At 45.7% G+C, this 21,564-nt stretch overlaps 4 protein-coding genes across 5 annotated transcripts; 1 reads left to right on the forward strand and 3 right to left on the reverse strand.

Moving 5' to 3' along the window:
• Positions 1-11: 11 nt before the first annotated feature.
• On the forward strand, positions 12-1,656 carry LOC132264134 (probable arginine--tRNA ligase, mitochondrial). Its single transcript, XM_059764229.1, has 2 exons — positions 12-141; positions 200-1,656. The coding sequence occupies exons 1-2, from the start codon at positions 94-96 to the stop codon at positions 1,613-1,615; spliced, it is 1,464 nt and encodes a 487-aa protein (XP_059620212.1). The 5' UTR covers positions 12-93; the 3' UTR covers positions 1,616-1,656.
• Positions 1,643-21,553, reverse strand: LOC132264142 (small ribosomal subunit protein uS9m). Its single transcript, XM_059764241.1, has 7 exons — positions 21,390-21,553; positions 21,109-21,315; positions 20,879-21,052; positions 20,491-20,821; positions 20,309-20,424; positions 1,854-2,016; positions 1,643-1,773 (listed from the first exon to the last, which is right to left on the reverse strand). Exons 1-7 carry the CDS (start codon positions 21,480-21,482, stop codon positions 1,682-1,684), a joined length of 1,176 nt encoding a protein of 391 aa, XP_059620224.1. The 5' UTR covers positions 21,483-21,553; the 3' UTR covers positions 1,643-1,681.
• LOC132264111 (transient receptor potential channel pyrexia-like) lies at positions 2,187-6,618 on the reverse strand. 2 transcript variants are annotated; one of them, XM_059764196.1, is made up of 2 exons: positions 6,014-6,618; positions 2,187-5,905 (listed from the first exon to the last, which is right to left on the reverse strand). In XM_059764196.1, exons 1-2 carry the CDS (start codon positions 6,148-6,150, stop codon positions 3,061-3,063), a joined length of 2,982 nt encoding a protein of 993 aa, XP_059620179.1. In that variant the 5' UTR covers positions 6,151-6,618; the 3' UTR covers positions 2,187-3,060. The 2 variants fall into 2 exon arrangements, with proteins under 2 accessions (XP_059620179.1, XP_059620188.1); XM_059764205.1 differs by having other exon boundaries at positions 2,187-5,936; positions 6,014-6,617.
• LOC132264791 (uncharacterized) lies at positions 8,442-18,995 on the reverse strand. Its single transcript, XM_059765114.1, has 4 exons — positions 18,507-18,995; positions 15,560-18,417; positions 12,119-12,254; positions 8,442-11,774 (listed from the first exon to the last, which is right to left on the reverse strand). The coding sequence occupies exons 1-4, from the start codon at positions 18,632-18,634 to the stop codon at positions 8,906-8,908; spliced, it is 5,991 nt and encodes a 1,996-aa protein (XP_059621097.1). The 5' UTR covers positions 18,635-18,995; the 3' UTR covers positions 8,442-8,905.
• Positions 21,554-21,564: the final 11 nt, after the last annotated feature.

The following is a 21,564-nucleotide window of genomic DNA, read 5'->3' on the forward strand; positions in this document are numbered from 1 at the left end:
TATTCGCCACCAGAGGCGCTCGTCGCTGCATTGGTAATGTCAACCAACTCGTGTGCATAAATCCACCTCCAATTCCTAACTCTTTTTCCAGACATGTGGAACAAAATACAGCGCCTTACCTGCCTCACACCACACCTCAAGGTCTGGAGCATCAGATTTTCGTGCACCGCTCAAAATAATTACCTCCCCTCATCCACAGGCGCACAATGTTTTCCTGCTCACATCGCGAACACTGTGCATGGCGGGAGTGTCACCCGGGAAGATTCTGGTGGAATTCAGCTCCCCCAACATCGCTAAACCCTTCCATGTAGGACATCTGCGATCCACCATCATCGGCAACTTTGTGGCAAATCTCTTTGAGGACTTCCAACAGTCTGTGGTGAGAATAAATTACCTTGGCGATTGGGGCACACAATTTGGCTACCTCAAACTCGGCGTGGAGATGCTTAAGCTCTCCGAGGAGCAGTTGAAAAATGATCCCATCAAGCTTCTCTACCAAGCATACGTGGCCGCCAATCAGAAGGGCAAAGAAGACGCACAAATCGCAGAGAATGCCAGAGAAATCTTCTCGAGAATGGAACTTGAGGATTCTGATGATCTCACAAGATGGAATCTCTACCGAGACTACACAGTAAATGAACTGCAGAAAGCATACAGTCGTCTGGGAGTGCATTTTGACCAGTACGACTGGGAATCAATGTACTGCAGACGAAATATTGAAGGTGTTCTCAGTGATTTGCGAGACAAGGAGATAATCATGAAGGATCCAAGTGGCAAGGAAGTGATCGAGATGGGTGACAGATACGTAGCCGTTGTGAAGAGTGATGGGACAACACTTTATCTCGCTAGAGATATTGCAGCTATGCTGGATCGGAAACAGAAGCACAATTTCTCCCACTTGTATTACATTGTTGACACTGCCCAGACTGATCACTTCAAGGCATTGTTCCATGTGGCGCAAAAAGTGGGAATCGACAGGCATCTCAGTCATGTGAAATTCGGCCGCATTCGAGGGATGAGCACACGAAAGGGCAGCGTTGTGTTCCTGGAGGAAATTCTCGATGAAGCGCGAGATATCATGAAAGAGAAGCAAATGAAATCTTCCACAACGAGAGTCAATCTTGAGGATTCGACTGACAAGACGTCAGATATCCTTGGCATTTCAGCTGTGATTGTGAATGATTTGAAGCAACGCCGCGCAAAGGACTACACTTTCGACTGGAAACACGCCCTGCAAACGGACGGAGATACAGGAATAAAGCTTCAGTATACTCACTGTCGTCTGTACAGTCTCGCCATGAACACCGGGGTGCAAGCGGATGAATCACTGAACCCAGAACTCCTTCCCCATACAAAGTGCCAGGAAGTTGTGCAGGAAATTGATCGCTTTCCTGCGGTTCTAGCGAGTACGCGAGACTCACTGGAGGCTTGCATTCTCGTCAAGTACTTATTTGACCTCTGCAACACTGTGAGTCGATGCCTGAAAACGGCTCGCGTGAAGCAGGAACCGAGCGTAGAGCTGCAGCGTCAGCGATTGCTGATCTTCAACACAGCCCGGAAAACTCTGGCGCGCGGCATGAGGATTCTCGGACTCACACCTCTTGAGCGGATGTGAATAAAAGAGCCAGAAGTGGCGTAGATTGACTAATCAACTGTTATTCTCTTTCTCTCTGTCACTAATTTATCTCTTCTTCCATGTGAACTTGCGCCGAGCACCCTCCTGACCCGGTTTCTTGCGCTCACGCGTGCGATAGTCGAGCTGTAGGAGTCCAGCTGCAACAAGAGATAAATAGGGTGATCAATGAGTTGTGAACTTCGCAGTGAACTTCTCTGCGTAGGAGAGGCGCAATTACCGAGTCGCATTTCTTCCACCATCTCAGCACTGACAAAGCTTCGCAGGCTCTGCGAGATGCCCAGGCGAATGGCTCCCGCCTGGCCAGACATTCCGCCACCCCACACCGTCGCCTCCACGTCCACTTTGTCCAGCATGTCCGTGAAGATCAGCGGGAAGATGACCTGGAAAGAGGGCGACAAAAAAATGTCAGAAATAGCTCGATCTCTTAAAAGGGGATCGGAAGTCCAAGTACAGTATATCATCGTGTTTGGCTATAGTGAGAAAACATTCCATTTGGGTGCACAACGGCACAGCGAAAATTGAAGAATCCCGTGGCAAAGTCTCTCCACACCAACAATAAACTAATCAGGAGACACTCTATAGCGTCGCTTCTGATAATGGAGTGGGACTCACAACTGGCATCCCGGAGTACAAAAGACTCAATTGAATTGAATAACATTTTGTAATTGAACTCGTTACCTTGAATGTTGAAAACTTCTAAAAACTCCCAACTCAATGATCGTCACACTGAATTCTCTCCTCACCAACACACTGAGTATCCAGCGGCGTGTCCCACGAATTGGCATTTTGTGGAGCGCGCAAAATGTGGCTCTGAAGAGAAGAAAGTTTTTCGCCTTTTCTGCTCACACAACATTGCACATGACCAACGAAAAATGGCCCTTCGGAATTGCAGCATTTCTCTTATACTTTCACATCACATTTTAAGTATATTTTGTCAGCTTGAGAAAGCATTGACAAAATACTAATTAATACCTCGTATTCACTGTCAAAACAATTAAATCTGCTGCATCTTCATCGATCGCAACTGTTCACTGCCCCATTGAGGAGTTCATTGTGGTGCGAAATTACTCATTCAACAATCATTTCCGCGGCAAACGGTGGAGTCAATTGTGCGCCATTGTCTCAACGCCACGCTCCACATGAGAGACTCCGTCAAATTCCACCGCTGACACAGAAAATCCATCCCGCGGGAGAGCAAAAAACAGCCCTATTAAGCCTTGAGACAGTTAGAGACGATGAGACAAGTGCCTATGAATCATCCCAGATGATCCACATTTTCCACCAAAAACACGCGCTTTTTCCAGGCCATTTAATAGATCTACACTTTGTCTACTTCATGTGGCAAATATAACACGTTTTGGTAACATATTAAATTAATATCACAATAACAATACAAATAGAATACCAAATATATCGCTTGTAAATTACACGCACTTTCTATTATTCTTCTGATAATTGTGAATGATTTGCAGAAGTTGATCAATTGACGAATGGCTGTGCTGAATTATCGTTTTCAATTCCTTAATCTCTTTGGTCAGAGCCTCGATCTTCTCAGCATTCTCCTCAATCTTCGTGGTCAGCGTGCAAATGCTCTCCGTCTCGAAGCCATAGTCAGAATCCGTTGATCTCTCCACGATGGCACTGTTATTGTTATCGAACTTGTTCTTGTACGAGAAATACGTGGCTGAGGTGCTTCTGGGGGCGATCGTGTGGCCAAAGTGCTTCCTCTGGCGACCCACTTCGTAGGCTGCATTGAGAATATCTCTGGGCAGGCGCTTCTCACCCGGATTCAGTGGCTTTACGCACATCACAACGCGATAAGCCTGTGGCGAGACAAGAGCTGTGTAGTGCAGAAGATTCCTCAGCCATGTTGGCAAATATCCATTGAACAGGGCAGATTCTATGTAGGAGATTAGTTTCGTTTGACGCACAAGCTTCGACAATCCGGCGGTCTTCTTCAGTCCCTGGATGTCGTGTACGGCAATTCCCACCAGCAAATTCATCAAGATCACTGTGACGAACAGCAGAAACAGCACAAAAGTAATCTGAGCACTGATCTCCAGCAAAAACGGCGGATCTTTCCCATCTGGATCATTTATTAGGAGTTCCAGGTCCTGTTCACCAGTCATCATCACCAGAACTGTGATGAATCCCATAAAGGGATTGGCAAATGATGACGATGATGGGAAGATCACGCAGAAACTGATGGTAAATCCCACCAGCATGCAAGAGTACGCCATAAATAGTTTAGCAAACTCTCCCTGTACCTTTGTGTACATCGCCACATAAGCCCCAAATACGGGCAGCTGGCCAATCATCAGCATGAGATTTGTCCATCCCAGGAGCACCGCGAAGGCTCCAATGTGATTCTGCCAGGTGTATGTGCGGTTCGTGTAAATGTAGGAAATGACAAAGACACTGGTAATCACGAACCACTCAATTATATTTTCCGCTTGGGTGACGTAATGACGGAAGGAGGAATATCCGGTGATACCGAAGAGTTTGCGAAATATCTCAAAGATAGTGATCGCCACGAGCACCCACCACTGCATTTCCATTACAAAAGGATTATTGCGCAGCATATCGCCGAGTATTGACTGCTTCTGGCAAAGCTCTTGCTCTTGGATTGTCTCCTCCATGTCTTTACTTCCGTTGTAGCAATTGTGAGCCAGCGCCGTGAGCACGTAAAGTGTGAGAAAGAGGACAAACATGAAGCAGAAGACCAGGCGCCCGATGTAGTACTTGCGGATCTTTCCCCACTTGATGTACAGGAAGGCACTGCACAGAGGATGCTGCAGGAACTCCTTCTGGCCCTCGTCCACGAATGTGTTCAGGTAGCTAATCTCTCTGGGATAGGAAAGGTGGAGAAGTTGACGGAAGTCCAGCTCCAGTTCAACCTCACGATTGGCTGTATCCTGGCTATGATGGAGAGTAATTGCTGCGTCCAATTTGTGCGTGACCATCGCCAGAGAAGCTGGGGTCTTTCGTGTGATCACATTGAGGGCTGAAGTGCCCTTTTTGGACTTTGTAGACACATCGGCACCGTGAAAAATCAACATCTCAACACACTGCGCCAACCCATCAAGAGCTGCCAAATGAAGGGCTGTGAATCCATACACATCCTGATGGTTCACATTCGCTCCCCAAGCTATCAGAGTCTCCAGAATGTCAAAGGCTGTCTCTGACTTGCCTATCCCAGCATGAAGAGGTGTTCTCTCATCGAAATCCTCAGCATTGGGATCCGCTCCGCCAAGTCTTAACAGCACATCGCAACATTCCAGACTCGCGGCACGAGCGGCCAAGTGCAGAGGAGTAAATCCCCGATGATTCTTCAATTTGGCATCCGCTCCTTTGGTCAGGAGAAGAGTCACACACTCCACATTACCCTCATCTGCCGCCAAATGAAGCGCCGTGGATTCTTTCTCGCGAATGCAAATCCTTATGTTGGGATCCACATTCTTCGCCCCAAGTAGCGCTTCCAAACACTGCACATGACCAAGATCTGCCGCCAAATGAATGGGATTCATCCCATTTGACCTGACACTATTCACATCCGCGCCATGCGAGATGAAGAGCTTCACACAATCCACGGCATTCGCCCGCACGGCGCAATGCAGCAAGGATTCCTCATAGCTATGCGTGAGATGTTGCCTCCTCGTGTTCACGTCCACCGACGCGCCGTGCTGAAGCAGGACACTGGCCGCTTCCACGCTATTCCCAAAGGCGGCACAGTGAAGCGGCGTGTAGCACTTTGTCTGTAAATTCACATCAACACCGCGATTCACGAGGAACTTTGTACACTTCACACAGCCACTGAAAGCCGCCAAGTGGAGTGCTGATATTCCATTGATATCACTGAAATTCACATCAGCCCCAGTGTCGATGAACTCCTCCAGCAGATCCCAACGCTTCAGATAGGCCGCCCAGAGGAAGCTCAGGTTTCTCTCCACCTTCGTGGCCGTCGCGAAGATATCCACCACGTCCGTATTGAGAATCCTCTTCTGTTCAATGTCCTCCAGCAACTTCAGTCGCCCACTCGTAACCTTCATCTGCTCCAGCAGACTTATCCTCAGCGTGTCACTGCATATCTGCACGCTCAACTCCGTGCTGGGCTCCTCGAAGCTGTCATACATGCTGGGCGCACTCTCTGCCGGCGGCGATGGGCCCACTTCCATGTACTCAAATCCCTCCGACGGATACTGCTCTTCCAGCATGGCCTGTGGATCGTTGCGCCAGCGCACCATCATCTGCGGCGCCATGGTCTTGAAGCTGTCCACCGAGAAGGGAAAAGAGATGCACCCTTGAGACACAACCATGCTACAATACAACTCCCTCCAGAACTATTCCTCATCTACAATAGCCAATATAGACCCTCACCGTGGCGACATGGATAGGGGAATGTGCTCATTCTCCACAGCAATGCTCGCTGCCCGCGAAGATCGTCGTCGCTTAGGCTTGATCACTGACTCTTTGTGTCCAGAATTTTCCATTATCCTCACACTGTGACACTTCATCAACAGACTATAGGCGCTTTGGATCTGGATCACGAGATCACAGACAAGATCACATCACACTTGATCTTCTGCTGGTGGCCACAATGTCTGCTCGAAACCGTGAAAATCTCTGATCTTCTCACTTCGGTACTCCTCAACAGACTGACTCAAGTCGCCACTACAAGATGTTCTCTCCCCACCTCGCTCTCTCCAGCTTTAATATATGGCAATCAACTTGAGGCTGTGATTATTGAATTGTTAGAGACAATTGTTATCACTGATATACATAAGTTCGTGGAGGGGAAGAACAGGAGAGTCACACACTGGACGATATGAGAGGAGACGTCGCGTTGGCCACACAACTCCACGGCGCGAGACACAATCGCTGACTGGAGAAAATGCACTCCACAGAAAGTCACTTCCGAGAGCCAGCCTCTCGACTTCTCAAGACTATACAGAATACATATTTGTTTGGCTGAATTTGAGTGTCACTGTCTCGAGTAGATATGCTCATGGAAAGTTCTTTTGAACTCGCTACAAATCAGTTATATTGCGCCAAATAAATCGCGCGTGCGATCATCGAGAAATCTCCATGGATTTTCACTTTTTTTTTCTTCAACAAACACTCCCCCGCATTTCGTCGTTGTCACACATTGCCAATTGGCTCGGCCGCTCCAGACCACGAGTGAGACTCTGTGCGTCACTCACTGATCTTGTACAAATCTGTATATGCTGATCAATTGTTGGGGAATCCGCGCGCGCGCGCTCGCGCACGTCCAAATGGAAATGTAATACATTGTCTAATTTGTTGCAATGCCCGCGTATGTCATACGTTCGCGTGCAAAATCTACCAGCAAATATTTGGCAGTGTGGCGAGACCGCGTGTCACTCAGGTCTTTTGGCAAAGAAAACAGAAAAGGAAAAAGTGTCGTGGGAATGTTAATTCAGCCATGTGATGCAGCACAAAATTTACAACTTGTGGACTTTTTCTCTGCGCAAAGTCAACCACTCAACGAGACACGAGAAAAGAAAAATTCCTTAACATAATCTTCGGTTGAATAAATATGTACTTAACAGAGGCAAAATCTTATTCTATATATTGAAAAAAAATGTCTTTATTTGCATATGGGAGTAATTAATGCAATTGTACAGTGTAAATTTACTCAACATCATTTCTGTTATATAATTTCCTCCAGTGTCATCGCGCAAATATACAAAGGTAACACAGCGAAAAATTAGCATTTATCAATACAATTAACGGGCAGCTTCAGATTTCTTAATTTTCTCAGAGATTTTTGCATGAATAAATTCCTGGTCTTCACACAATGTTTGTAGTCCTTAAGGACTACAATTGACGAAAATTTGCACAGGATTGCCTTGACTGTTTAGATAAAATAAGTGAAAATTGAAAATCACTCACAAACTAGAATTTTGCTGCCGAATTGATTGCGTGTTTTCTCCATTAAAAAAGCCACAATTCGCGTGAAACACAATCAAAGGTTATTGAGAATTAAGTAGAGATTCTAAATATGCCCGAACTTTTCCTCCTTGGCACGGCCTTTTCAGTGGGTGGTGGAAAATGCACAAACACTGCACACGGGGCAGCTTCGGATCGCCACGGACTGACAACAGCGCGCTCTGACAGTCTGACGCAACATCACGGTCGAAATTTTCTTGTGGCAAATATTGAAGATTTTTCACAAAGTGCCGTTCTGTGCTGCATTGCTTCATCACGTTAAACGACTTCTTAGTGGAAAAGTGAGAAAATACACGCGAAAAACACTGATTTGCACTGATTTGATTTGTGGTGGCACTGAAGTTGCCACCACTCACGCATGGTGGCGTTGCGATACAGGAAAAATGACGGGCAACTTGCTTTTCGCTCAGACATTTTGACAGTGCGTGCAAGGGTCCAGAAAAGTCGCGAAAATATTACTTTAAAGGCGATTTTTAGGGAATTAAACAGTTTCAGTGTGTAGAATAGAAACCAAAGTGATCATTTGTCCGCGATTCTACAATTCCACAATGGAATTTATGGTAAATATCAGTGAAAATCTGAAGCTGCCCCAGAGCAATCCGAAACATCCCCGTGCGGGGCAGTTTCAGATAAATTACAATGTTATTTTCATTCCTCTTTTAGAGGAAAAAGGATCAGTTTTAATGCCCAATGAAAGGCATTTTCTGAAGCTCAACAGACAAGAGCTTATTTGAGCGTTGTGATTATTTCAATATATTCAGCCGATTTTTCAAGAAAAAATCCTAAAGTTGGAACAGCATTTTGAATCTGAAGCTGCCCCACTTACCCCTAACACAGCGAAAAATTAGCATTTATCAATACAATTAATAAATTCTCTCTCTCTCCATTCGACACGATCAGCAATAAAATACACACAATTTTGGCAAAATCTCTTTCGTCCTGTTTTCAGCGTCTTCAGGAGAGAAAAAAAGAAACTCCTCACAGAGATTTTACAATCTTTCTTTCTTTCATTTTTGTTTAAGAATAAAATATTACATTCCATCGTATCACATTAATATAAATTAAAATGTTGAAGTCCAACATCTTTCATGTACCTTATTTCTTCCACCTCCATCTTCTTCCTCTGCGCCGCATCCTCTCACCTCTCCTTCGGCCGAAGCCACGTCTCTGTGCCCAAAAGGAGGTGAGACTCTTGTGGTAAATCCCGCGCGCATGCAAGAAGATGTGTGAGAGAAAAAGAGAAATCAGTCTCTGGGCCATTGAATTGGATGTCTCTCCACTCTATCATCCCACAATCAATCACTTCTTCCCATGGTGACTCTTGTGATTGCTGTTGTGCTGATTCTTCGACACGAGTGTCATCATCTGGTCAATAAGTGCATGATTCTGATGCAGAATCGCCTTAAGCTCCTTCACCTCATTCGTGAGGATCTCAATCTTCTCAGCATTCTCTTCCACTTTCGTCGTCAGCGTGCAAATACTCTCCGTCTCGAAGCCACAATCTGACTCTCCGGATCGGATGGCATTGTTATTCTCCGTCATCTTCACCTCTGATAGCTTGTTGTCGATCTTCATAGGGTTCTTGTACGAGAAGTACGTCGCCGTGGAGTTCCTCGCCGAGATGGTGTGGCCGAAGTGCTTCCTCTGGCGCCCCACCTCATATGCCGCCTTGAGAATGTCACGAGGGAGACGCTTCTCGCCCGGATTCAGGGGTTTTACACATAGAACCACACGATAAGCCTGAGGCGAGACGAGAGCAGTATTATGGAGCAATCTCCTCAGCCAGCAAGGTAAATAACCGTTGAAGAGGGCAGATTCTATGTAGGAGATAAGTTTGGTCTGACGCACGAGCTTTGAGAGTTCAGCTGACACCTTTAGCGCCTGAATATCGTGCACGGCGATTCCTACCAGCAAATTCATCAGGATCACTGTGACGAACAGCAGAAACAGCACAAAAGTAATCTGAGCGCTGATCTCCAGCAAAAACGGCGGATCCTTGTCATCTGGATCATTGGTCAGAAGGGAGAGATCTTGCTCGCCAATCATCAGCACCAGTACAGAAATAAATCCCATAAATGGATTAGCAAACAGCGATGATGACGGGAAGATCACACAGAAGCTAATTGTGAAGCCAATTAGCATGCAAGAGTACGCCATAAATAGTTTAGCAAACTCTCCCTGTACCTTTGTGTACATCGCCACATAAGCCCCAAATACGGGCAGCTGGCCAATCATCAGCATGAGATTTGTCCATCCCAGGAGCACCGCGAAGGCTCCAATGTGATTTTGCCAAGTGTACGTGCGATGCGTGTAAATATAGGAAATGACAAAGACACTCACGATCACGAACCATTCGATAAGATTCTCAAATTGTGTCACATACTGTCGAAATGAGGAGAATCCACTGATACCACAGAGTTTACGGAAAATTTCCACTATTGTTATGGCAACGAGCACCCACCACTGCATCTCAATCACAAAGGGATTATTCCGCAGCATATTCCCCAGTATTGATTGCTTCTGGCACAGTTCCTGCTCCTGAATCTCCTCCTCCATCTCCTTGCTGCTGTTGTAGCAATTGTGAGCCAGCGCCGTGAGCACGTAAAGTGTGAGAAAGAGGACAAACATGAAGCAGAAGACCAGGCGCCCGATGTAGTACTTGCGGATCTTTCCCCACTTGATGTACAGGAAGGCACTGCACAGAGGATGCTGCAGGAACTCCTTCTGGCCCTCATCCACGAATGTATTCAACGAACTAATCTCACGCGGATGACAATACTGCAACAGTTGGCGGAAGTCCAGTTCTAGTTCCACCTCGCGATTTGCCGTATCGTGACTTTGGTGGCACGTGATCGCGGCATCGAGCTTTTGACTAATCATCTGAAGCGATGCAGGTGTCTTGCGGGTAATTACATTGAGAGCTGAGGTGCCTTTTTTGGATTTTGTAGTCACATCGGCTCCGTGGAAAATTAACACCTCCACACACTGTGCCAGGCCATCGAGGGCCGCGAGATGAAGAGCTGTGAATCCATACACATCCTTGTGATTGATATTTGCACCCCAGGCAATTAGCGTCTCTAGGATATCAAGGGCTTGATCGGACTTTCCAATGGCCGCATGAAGGGCTGTTCTGTGGTCGAAGTCCTCAGCATTGGGATCTGCATTGCCCGTTCGCAGAAGGGACTCGCAGCACTCCAGACTCGCTGATCGAGCCGACAAGTGAAGTGGTGTGAAGCCACGATGATTCCTCATCTTCACATCAGATCCCTTGGTCAGGAGTATATTCACACACTCCACATTTCCCTCGTCCGCCGCCAAATGAAGTGCCGTGGACTCTTTGTCGCGGATGCAATTCTTAATGTTCACATCTGCCGACTTTGATTCTAGCAATGCCTCTAGGCATTGCACATGACCCAGATATGCAGCCAAGTGGATGGGATTTGTCCCGTTGGGCTTCAGGGAGTTGACATCCGCCCCCTCAGCCATGAACAGCCTCACGCAGTCCACAGCATTCGCCCGGACGGCACAGTGCAGGAGAGACTCTTCGCAGTCTTGCTTTGCCGTCACCGTTGCAATATTGGCGCCGCTATTGATGAGCATTTTTGCTGTCTCTGGGGAATTCCCAAATGCAGCACAGTGAAGAGGCGTGTAGCATTTCGTTTGCAGATTCACATCAATTCCGCACGATATCAAAAAAGCCGTGCATCTCACACATCCACTGAAAGCCGCCAAATGAAGTGCCGAAATGCCATTTGGGTCCGTGTACTGCAGATCAGCTCCTGCCTGAAGGAGTCCCTCCAGCAGATCCCAGCGCTTCAGATAGGCCGCCCACAGAAACGCAATGTTCCTCTCTATTTTCACCGTAGTCGCGAAAGACTCCACCACATTCTCCGTGGTGATATTGCGCTGCTCAATGTCCTCCAGCAACTTCACGCGACCATTGCACGTCTTCATCTGATCCAGAAGATTCCCGCGAATTGTCTCACTGCATATCTGCACGCTCAACTCAGTGCTGGGCTCCTCGAAGCTGTCGTACATGCTGGGCGCACTCTCTGCCGGCGGCGATGGGCCCACTTCCATGTACTCAAATCCCTCCGCCTGATCCTCCATCATTCCCTGAGGATCATTCCGCCAGCGCACCATCATAGCCGGCGCCACGGTCTTGAACCTATCGCAAAAATCCCAGAATCACATTAATAATCTCGCTGCGTTTCCTCGTTCGATCACCGTCAAAATTGATTTGATTACTGTGTGTATTCGCCGTACTGATCATGATCTTGAGATAGTGAAAATAACATAGGAAACATTTTCGCATAACTCTCTTTTGCCTATTGTTCCCAACATGAACTTGCCCTTTTACAGCACTGACTCACGCCGCGCATTAGCATCTTCGTACATACATATGTAAGCCCCACAATAATCAAATCAACTCCGGCGATCGGTGATCTTTAATCGAGCAATTAATTGCGACTAGCACGGTTGAAAGATCACACCCGAGCAAAAATCACACACCTTGGCGATGTTGGCGAAAAGGGTGATGCTTCATTGTCCATTGCCACACTCGCCGCTCTCGAGAATCTCCTCATCTTTTGGCGATTGATCGCCGTGGCATCACTAAAAGCAGGATTATCCATGGTCTCAATATCTTCTTCTCAATGGCTGATCGCTCTCCTTCGTGCGTGGTTACAACACTGTCATAAAATCACTCTCATAGCATTCACAACACTCTGTACAAGAAAACTAATGTGCAGAATTCTTCACTGTTGAGAGACTTCTTCTGCAGAGACTCTATCAAATTGACTTCACTACGATGTCTGCTGTTGGGAATTATGCTTCCGACCAAGAGCACTGTTCGCTTCCAACTGAACACCGAATACTGGAGATCACAGACACATTAGACTACCACTTCAGTCCAGAGCTCCCTCTCACACACTCTCTCGCCAGCTCAAATGTGAAACACTCTCTCGTGGGGCTTTGTGGAGGCAAAGGGGCAAATATAGGCGTACATTCCATAATCTAATCCTTATATAGATAAAATTGCTCCGAAGCTAAAAGACGCTTAATCAGACATAAGATCCCTTGTGCTTATGTTATCAGCCAATGAGTCGTCCTCTTCGGATTATCCCTCAATTACAATTCAGATAAATCCCTCTTTGCCCGGCACTTTATGTAGTCACTAAGGAGGGCTCTTGTGACCCGTGCCTCGACGTCTCTCTCTCACTCTGGCGGGATCATTAACTCACCTGAGAGAGGTAGACAATCAATTTCCACAATGTCGCAGCCGAAAATTTTTGCAAATCTCTCTCTCTCTTCTCCTCTCTGTGTGCGACTCTGAGAGTGATCGCGCCAAATGGACAATGCGATGATCACAAACAAACCGTGTAGGTGAATATGGATAGTATCACAAAATTTCCGCTTCTCACAATTTTGGGGCCAACTCAAGTCTTCTGGTATTTTATATGTATGTCTCTGTTTTTCCCCAAACCAAGCCATACTGGTGTTTGTGTTGAAGAAGAATCACTCAACACACGAACATCACCAATAAAATTGCCCACAAATTCAGGTGTAATAAAGCTTTTACTGATTTCGTCTTATTGCCTGCTTCTTTTGCACTGCGACTCGCCATCGAAAATCCCCAGCATTTAAAAAAAACATCCGCGCATGTTAGCTTAACACCTCCTTTTGGATGATTCTCAGAAAGAGACGTATTTATGCAGAGCAGAGACACTTGACGCCCAATTCAATGGACCATAATACACTGCATGTCCCACGATTTTGACTCTTGTGCAATATTTCCTAACTTCTTTTTTTATAAGCATATCTTTGCATATTAGGAATATGGTTGTAAAATGAACTCTTTATTCACGAGATTAATTTCTTAGATTAAAATTTGTTAGATTCCTTTATTGTTCATCATCACTTGTGAAAATATGTATTCACCAACAAGGTCGTCACTTTGAAGCATCCACTTTGTAATTCATAATCATTTTTTAACGCTTCTAAATGCGGTGAATTTTTTCACGCAACGTTAAATATGCTCTTTTATTATACCGTGTTGTAGATTGTGTACAAATTTTTCGGCCGAAAAGCCTCAACACACAACAACAAGTCGACCAAGAGATTGGGCATTTCTTTTGTCACACAAGACATTATTTTTCCATACGTCCAGACATTGTAAACTTGACACTGAAGAGCCCAGGCATAATCACTGTATGGTTTTGGGGAATTTTGGAACACGGAAAAAATACCAAATACAGATAAGTTATGCATTTATTGGCCAACCAAAAGAGAATGTCTCTTGATGGTTGAAAGTGCGTGTCCTAAATAAGATCACACGCGTGCAATTTCCGCAAGATCTCCTCTGTTACTCAGCAGCTTCTTGCTCAATTTTCCTGCTCACACACACGCCAATTATACACATCCAATAATAATCTCTTTTTCCCGCCTATTAAAGGTGCCTCTCTCGCAAAAGTGCATAAGATAAATCTCTTTTATACAAATTATATTTCACAATAACGGGTCACCCATTGCACATTTTGCAGAAAATTGTGATACACGCGCACCACTCTTGGTCGCCAAATTGTGAAACTTTGGTGCACCATTTGGAATGCCTTTGCTATTAAGTAACTTTCTTCTCTTCTCATTTCGATGGGTGGCACAAAAATGATGACTGCCGCAATCCACACGCCGCAAGACTGTATCACACTTCTCGATGGCAATTTACCCATGTTAATAATCCAGTTTTACTCGTTCACTTGCCTATGTTTCACCTCCCAAATTCCATTAATGCATTTATTGTTCTCTGTCATTTGCTCGCTACGCATTAATTGCTCTTTCATGCAATCATTACTAATAGTCCTGTACCCAGAAAATTCCATTCGACTGCCTTTGAGACATTTTCATTGCAATATCAAACGGTTACGCGCAAATTTTAATATCATCATATTAATAATTCAGCGACCTTTTATGTGTTTTGCCGGTACATTTGAATGTATGATCACAAAAATGAGGCTATAGTGTCGAAATCTCAATTACCACAAGCACAGAGAAAGTAATTTCGACGCACTACAATCATCCTCAATTGAGGTTTCAGTGAAATCTCCGATGATCGCTAGAATGATAATTCTCCCGAAACCATTAGACTACGCATCAAATCAGAGTATAAAGATAAAAATTTTCCCACATCAGAAAACCATTGAATATGTAGATACATAAGAGTGATTGTTGGGAAACGCGCTCTTTTTTTCTATATTGCTCTGTTCAACAAACTCATATTGTGAAGAGTAAGAAAACATCATTTTATTACAGACTCAGAACGACCGATCGTTAATCTGGAAAATCATGCAAAGGAAATACTTCATTGCTCTCTCGCTTTTTCTGCGAAAGCTCGTGTACTTTAAAACACGATGACGATTTTCATGTGTCGCAGTAAAAAAAACAGACTAAAATATCATTGATAAAAAATTTTCCCGTGAATATTGACATGAACACAAGTGGAAAAATAATGTAGAGACTGCGATACATATATAGAGAGACACCTATTCATTATTCTCACAAACAATAACTATCTATCGTCATCGATGGTAAGTTCCGGTGATTTATCACATTGTGGGAAGCTTCGTTTTAGCAGTTTTCCAAACACTGCAAAATCGACTGAAGCAGAAAAAATCCATTTGTGTCGTCAATCTGAATGTGATAAAAATATCTTAGTGCTCGTTAGGTACATTTAATTAGCACATCTGTGTACAAAGTAATATAGTTATCGCTCAGCATCTCTTTTGACAATTATTGTACATCTCTCATGCAAATATACATAACCGACATCAATTGAATAAATGCTTCCCAGAGAATATTTGAGTCAAGCTCAAGTGCTTGGGCGATATCTCGATGGCAGGCACTTCACATGCAGAAGAGGAAGTGGTGGCCGGTAGAGCACTTAATCCGAGATTCTACCTTTCTTTATTGACTTTTTTCGCATGCTCTCGTGACTCTTCGTCATGACAAACAACAAGTGCTCGAGCGTTGAGTGATTCTGATGGAGTATCGCCTTTAATTCCTTCACTTCATTCGACAATATATCAATCTTCTCAGCATTGTCTTCCATTTTCTTGGTCACTTCACTGCTCGGACTGTCCACGCGATGAAGCGATGGACAAACCGACTCTTGACGCTCCAGAACACGTCCACTGCGTCGACTGCCCTTGCGCTTGAAGCTGGAATTCAGGGATATGTCCGAGCCCTGATTCGACAGCGTGTGATCCAGATCTTTGCGCTGCTTCCCCACTTCGAGGGCCTCATCGAGAATCTCCCGCGGCAGACGCTTCTCCCCCGGATTCTGGGGTTTCACACACAAAATCGCCCGGAAGGCGTGCGGCGATACCATCGCAGATTCATGCACAAACTTCTGCAGCCACTTCGGGAGGTATTTATTGAAAAGGGCAGACTCTATGTAGGAGATCAACTCTGTCTGACGCACGAGTTTTGAGAGCTCAGCAGACTCTTTCAGCGCTTCAATGTCATTGACGGCAACACCCACCAAGAGATTCATTAGAATAATGGTGATGAAGAAGAGGAACAGTATGAATGTGATCTGAGCACTGATCTCCAGCAACACAGGTGGATCCTTTCCATCAGGCTCATTCGTCAGCATGCTGATGTCTATCTCGCCTGTCATCAAGATCAGCACAATAATAAATCCCAGAAAGGGATTCGGGAAGTACGGACTGTCCGGGAAGATGATGCAGAAGCTGATGGTGAAGCCAATCAGGACAAAGAAGTACGCCATGAAGAGCTTAGCGAATTCCGTTTGAACTTTCGTGTACATCGCCACATAAACACCGAAGAAGGGCAGTTGTCCCACCATCAGCATCAGATTCGTCCATCCCAATAGGATTGCAAAGGCTCCAACGTGATTTTGCCAGAAGTAAGTTCGTTGAGTATAGACGTAAGACGTGACAAAAACACTCCCAATCACGAACCACTCGATGAGATTATCAAAAGAGGTGAGATATTGCTTCGTTGTCGAGTAGCCACTAATCCCACCTAGCTTCCGGACGATCTCCACGAGTGTGAGTGCCGCGAGAACCCACCATTGTACTTCCATCATAAAAGGATTATTCCTCAGCATGTCACCGAACATTGACTGCTTTTGGCACATTTCCAATGCCTGAATCAGCGCTGCCTCTTCCATGTCCTTCGTGCTATTGTAGCAATTGTGCGCCAAGGCCGTGAGAACGTACAGACTGAAGAAGAAGATGTGGATGAAGCAGAAGATCAGCCTGGCAATGTAGTACTTCCTGATTTTTTTCCACTTCAAATACAGGAATGCTGTGCATAGCGGATGCTGTAGAATCTCCTTGTGATTCTCCTCCACGATCTTCTTCAAATAGCTGATCTCTCGAGGATGACAGTGTTGCAGAAGAGGTCCAAAATCCAACTCAAGCTCCATTTCACGATTGTTCGCCACTTTGTGAGTGTGAAGTGTGATGGCACGATCTAGTTTGTGGCTTATCATCTTGAGAGAAGTTGGCGTTTTCCTCACGATCATGTTGAGAGCCGGTGTACCCTTCTTCGTCTTTATCGTCACATCGGCTCCATGGAAGATCAGCGTCTCAACACAGTCCGAGAGGCCATCAAGAGCGGCCAGATGGAGCGCTGTGAAGCCATAAATATCCTGCTGATTGACATTTGCGCCCCAGGCGATCAGAGTTTCCAGAATTCTGAAGGAAGACTGAGTTTTTCCGATGGCTCCATGAAGAGGAGTTCTGTGATCAAAGTCCAGGGCATTGGGATCAGCTCCTCCCACACGCAACAATTGCTCTACACACTTCAAACTCGTCGTCCTGGCAGCCAAGTGGAGTGCCGTGAGACCGCGATGGTTCTTCAACTTTGCATCTGCGCCCTTGGCCAGCAGTAAGCTCACGCACTCAGCTTTGCCATCATCAGCGGCCAAATGAAGAGCTGTCGATTCCTTCACACTGCTACCAATTCTCAGATTCGGATCAGCATCTGGACTGTTGAGCAGAGCCTTCAGACACTTCACCAGTCCAAGATCCGCCGCCAAATGGATGGGATTTGTCCCGCTTGGCTTCACAGCATTCACATCCGCCCCATGAGAGATAAAAAGCTTAACACAATCCACAGAATTTGCTCGCACGGCGCAGTGCAAGAGGGATTCCTCATTGTTTTCCTTTTTAGTATTTACAGAGAGATCTCCCCCATTCTCAATCAACACATTAGCGGTTTCTGATGAGTTGCCAAATGCCGCACAGTGGAGTGGCGTGTAGGGGCCCGTCTGGAAATTCACATCTACACCGCGCGAGATAAGAAAGTTCGCACACTTCACACATCCACTGAAAGCGGCGAGATGGAGGGCAGAAATTCCTGTACGGTCGGCAAAATTCAGCTCCGCTCCCACTTGAAGGAGTCCCTCAAGCAAATCATGACGCTTCAGAAATGTCGCCCAGAGGAAGCAGAGATTTAGCTCCATCTTGCTAGATCCCTCCAGAGCTTCCTGAATATTTTCCGCCGTAATCACTCCACTTTCCACATCTTCAAACAACTTCAGACGCCCATTATTCATCTTCATCTCCTCCAGAAGGTTCTCACGTATGGTATCGTTGCATACTTGCACTGTTATCTGAACACTGGGCTCCTCAAGGGCCTCATAAACACTCGGCGCAAATTCCGCTGGTGGCGACTGACCCACTTCCATGTAGTCACAGCGATCCGGAGTCGCCAGCTGCGCCTCCATCACGGCCAAAGACAAGTTTCGCCATTTGAGACGCAAATGAGGAGCCGCCGATCTGAGTCTGCAAAGGAAATTTCCCCAGAATTCTTATTAGGCTATCTTATAGTGCGGGAAATCCCTCTGTGACCCACGCAAGCAATCTTCCCATACCTGCTATTCTGCGTTGTTAACGGCGTGGTCTCCGTCTCTCCATTCTCCGTCGATGTAGTCGAAGAACCTCTGATGAAGCGTTCCCTTTTCGGTCTCACCACTCCTTCCTTGAACCCCAAATTTTCCATCTCGCATAGTCAGAGACTTTGCACACCTGTATATCACCCCAAGAATTTCCAGCCTCAACTGACTGATAATGGGCAGGATAGGTGGCTTTTTCATCGCGAATTCCATGCAAATTTATCTTATATTTGCAGATCCATAAAACATCCATCATTGAGGAGCAATTCCACCAAGTTTTTTCCTTCATCTCCATCACCTTCTCTCATTATATCACACACTATACACAGAGTTCTTAAATGACAATATAATTTCATATATCTCAACCCACTTCAAATGCGAGTAAGAGCATTTTTCCACCACAAATTATGACAATGTGAGTGGTGGCGATGTTCATTTAAATGAACGCCCAAGAAAATGAGAAAATCTCACGAGAGATATCATTTTACTACACCACTTAGTGACGCTCTGCCACAAATAAATATTGTAATTGCTCGTGGGTTATTCAAATAGAGCCACACACAATTAAATAATTGATGAAGCAACAATCCCTCCATATCGTCAATGTTCATGTTCCCAGTGAAAATGCCTAAGAAAATTCCTCCCCCACCAAGAGATGCACATATTTCGCACGTGAACTCATATAATAAATTAATTGCAGTCGACTCCAGTGAGTGAGCCTGATAAAGCCCACAATTAAGCGCATGCCAGAGGGACAAAAGGAAATACGCGGAATCATAGAATTCATGTATCGAATCACTTCCTCATCCTGCCGTCTCGTTCAGCTCTTTCGTGCTAGCCACAAACCAGTGAATGGACAGTGAATCCGGAACATGTGTTACTTCCCATTGTTGCTGAAATAGGACAAAGAGAGCCGACACATCGCTCAATGTAGCCCAAACACGCCCAGTTCCAGCAGATCTCTGCTTTTCGCTACAGTAGCCGAACTGCCAGAGCAGCAGGAAGACCAATTGAGCCCTCCAAACGCCCAAGATTCACAGCAAAACCTTGACGAATACGCAATTACTATTGTGAGTACTATGAATGATGAATTCCAAAACGTGATAAGAACATTAAACAAACTCAAACTTAATACGCAGCCAGACTCTGTAGTAACATATTTTTCTCGAATCATGCAAATAATTCACACTGATAAAACTATGCGGCGTCCCGCAATTTCTAAACTGTCTGGTCACAATATTTTTCGCAGGTTTTCATTGACAAAACACGCAAAATGTCGCTGTGAACCCAGGGAAAATTGCAATGTTTGACTCACAAACTCAACAAATCCCAGGGAAAATTTCTCATTGTCTCTAATTCTATCGCATTGTCTTGGCCACAGCCTTTTTTTTGTTTAAGGGGTTGGCCCAGCAAAAACATCCTCATGAAAGAAGAATAAACATGCCATCGAGTGACTCGTGCGCTTTCACAAAATTCCCAGAAATTTCCATTTCCATTAATTTGCATGTGAATAAATTACGCAAAAGATGACGGGAAGACAATATTGTGTGCCACACTGCATCATTTATCGCATTCAAAAGAGGAACAATTAGGTTCGCAATTGTGTGCGGCAGAATTTGGCGAGATGGGCGCAATTGACGCAAATTCCACCACAAATGGCTAAGAGGAGAGATACTGTGATCTTGTAAATCAGCCGCACTCTCTCGTGAGTGGGTGCCAAAGTGTAAATATAGAGTCTGGCGCTGTGTTTGGACAATAAGACAGAGACAAAGTCCGCTTACCTGTTCGCGGCATTGATCATAGCTGAAGTATCTCAAGTCGCTGCCATTGATTGTTATAGCGCCCGCACCTGGCTTTCTCACCGTCACATTGGCACGTGCGGTCTTCCTCTTACAGACTGCAAGAATCAGTGACAGAATTGTGAGATAATCTGGTTCAGAGTGGTTTTGCTTGCTCAACTCACAGTTTGTCGTTACAAATTGCCGCCCATTTGAGTCCATCTGCGGCTGTGGAATACTAGTTATGTCTGTCTTGGCGGTGAGAGGCTTCCGATACTTCTCAATAAAGTCCCGGATGCGATAAGAGTAGGGCAAGTCCGCAAGGCGCTCAATGGCATTGACAAAGTTTGTGTACTCCAGATCGAGGATCTTCTCCAGCAACATGTCCTCAAACTCCTCCTTGGGCAACCACATGGACGATGTGAGGACCAGCTTCAGATTGGGATCCGCTTCCACACGCTTCCGGATCATTTCATCCTCATACGCGTTCAATTGAATAATATGCTCAGCAATGTCCTGCGAAAGAGACGCAGTGTCAAAAGAAATTGGTTTGACGAAGGCATGAAAACTCACGTAGAGAGTCTGGAAGTAGTTTGGCCTCCCAGTGTAGAACATGCTGTGATGCGGACGTCCTGTCTCGTCGAACTCCGCCGCCTTCCGCACGGGGAACACCTCTTCCGGAGGCTTCATCATCGGCCGCGCTTTCTTAGAGTGCAGTCCCGACGGGAATAGATACCGAATAGCATTCTACGGTGGATATAAGTTAATTTCAAATAAGAAGAATCATCATCCGGACGACTTACATCCACATCCTCTTGCGTAAACGTCTCTGGATCCTCTCCCATCATGTTGGCCAGGTGTCTCTTACCCAGAGCGTACTCCAACTCCTGATTCTTCATGAACTCCTCATGCTCTCGCGCCCTGTCCAGATACGCCTTCATAGCCCGACTGGAGGTCTCGCGGCGCAGTGCAGGAAAAGCCATAACAGTGACCTCGGAAGACCATCTCCTCTGATCCAGACATGGAAGATTTAGGTTAGAAAACACATCTGCTCCTTTTCAGATGAAAAATCAAAGGCACTCACGGATGCTTGGGTGAACAAAATGCAGGGCAAGTTGTTGAGTACTCCCACACTGTTTAAGTGATTAATTGCTCGCAAAAAGGGCATTTTTGCCATTATTTTTCACTCCTGCCTAGCGGCTCACGCACACACACACACACGCTCGCTCGCTCGCGGAGTTTCGAAAATTCCGGACCGG

This window comes from Phlebotomus argentipes, unplaced genomic scaffold, assembly GCF_947086385.1.
Source record: "Phlebotomus argentipes unplaced genomic scaffold, Phlebotomus argentipes genome assembly contig_2, whole genome shotgun sequence".
In the NCBI taxonomy this organism is placed as follows: Eukaryota; Metazoa; Arthropoda; class Insecta; order Diptera; family Psychodidae; genus Phlebotomus; species Phlebotomus argentipes.

Bases quoted from the DNA above. Each gene is read 5' to 3' on its own strand.
- LOC132264134 (XM_059764229.1), top strand. From the start codon at position 94: ATGTGGAACAAAATACAGCGCCTTACCTGCCTCACACCACACCTCAAG. The intron at 142-199 runs GTCTGGAGCATC...CCTCATCCACAG, and splicing joins GCCTCACACCACACCTCAAG to GCGCACAATGTTTTCCTGCT.
- LOC132264111 (XM_059764196.1), bottom strand. From the start codon at position 6,150: ATGAAGTGTCACAGTGTGAGGATAATGGAAAATTCTGGACACAAAGAG. The intron at 5,906-6,013 runs GTGAGGGTCTAT...CTCGGTGGACAG, and splicing joins CCCCTATCCATGTCGCCACG to CTTCAAGACCATGGCGCCGC.
- LOC132264791 (XM_059765114.1), bottom strand. From the start codon at position 18,634: ATGGAAAATTTGGGGTTCAAGGAAGGAGTGGTGAGACCGAAAAGGGAA. The intron at 18,418-18,506 runs GTATGGGAAGAT...TTTCCTTTGCAG, and splicing joins TTAACAACGCAGAATAGCAG to ACTCAGATCGGCGGCTCCTC. The intron at 11,775-12,118 runs GTGTGTGATTTT...TTTTTGCGATAG, and splicing joins TTTTCGCCAACATCGCCAAG to GTTCAAGACCGTGGCGCCGG.
- LOC132264142 (XM_059764241.1), bottom strand. From the start codon at position 21,482: ATGGCAAAAATGCCCTTTTTGCGAGCAATTAATCACTTAAACAGTGTG. The intron at 20,822-20,878 runs GTGAGTTTTCAT...TCTCTTTCGCAG, and splicing joins ACTACTTCCAGACTCTCTAC to GACATTGCTGAGCATATTAT. The intron at 20,425-20,490 runs GTGAGTTGAGCA...TGATTCTTGCAG, and splicing joins GCAATTTGTAACGACAAACT to TCTGTAAGAGGAAGACCGCA.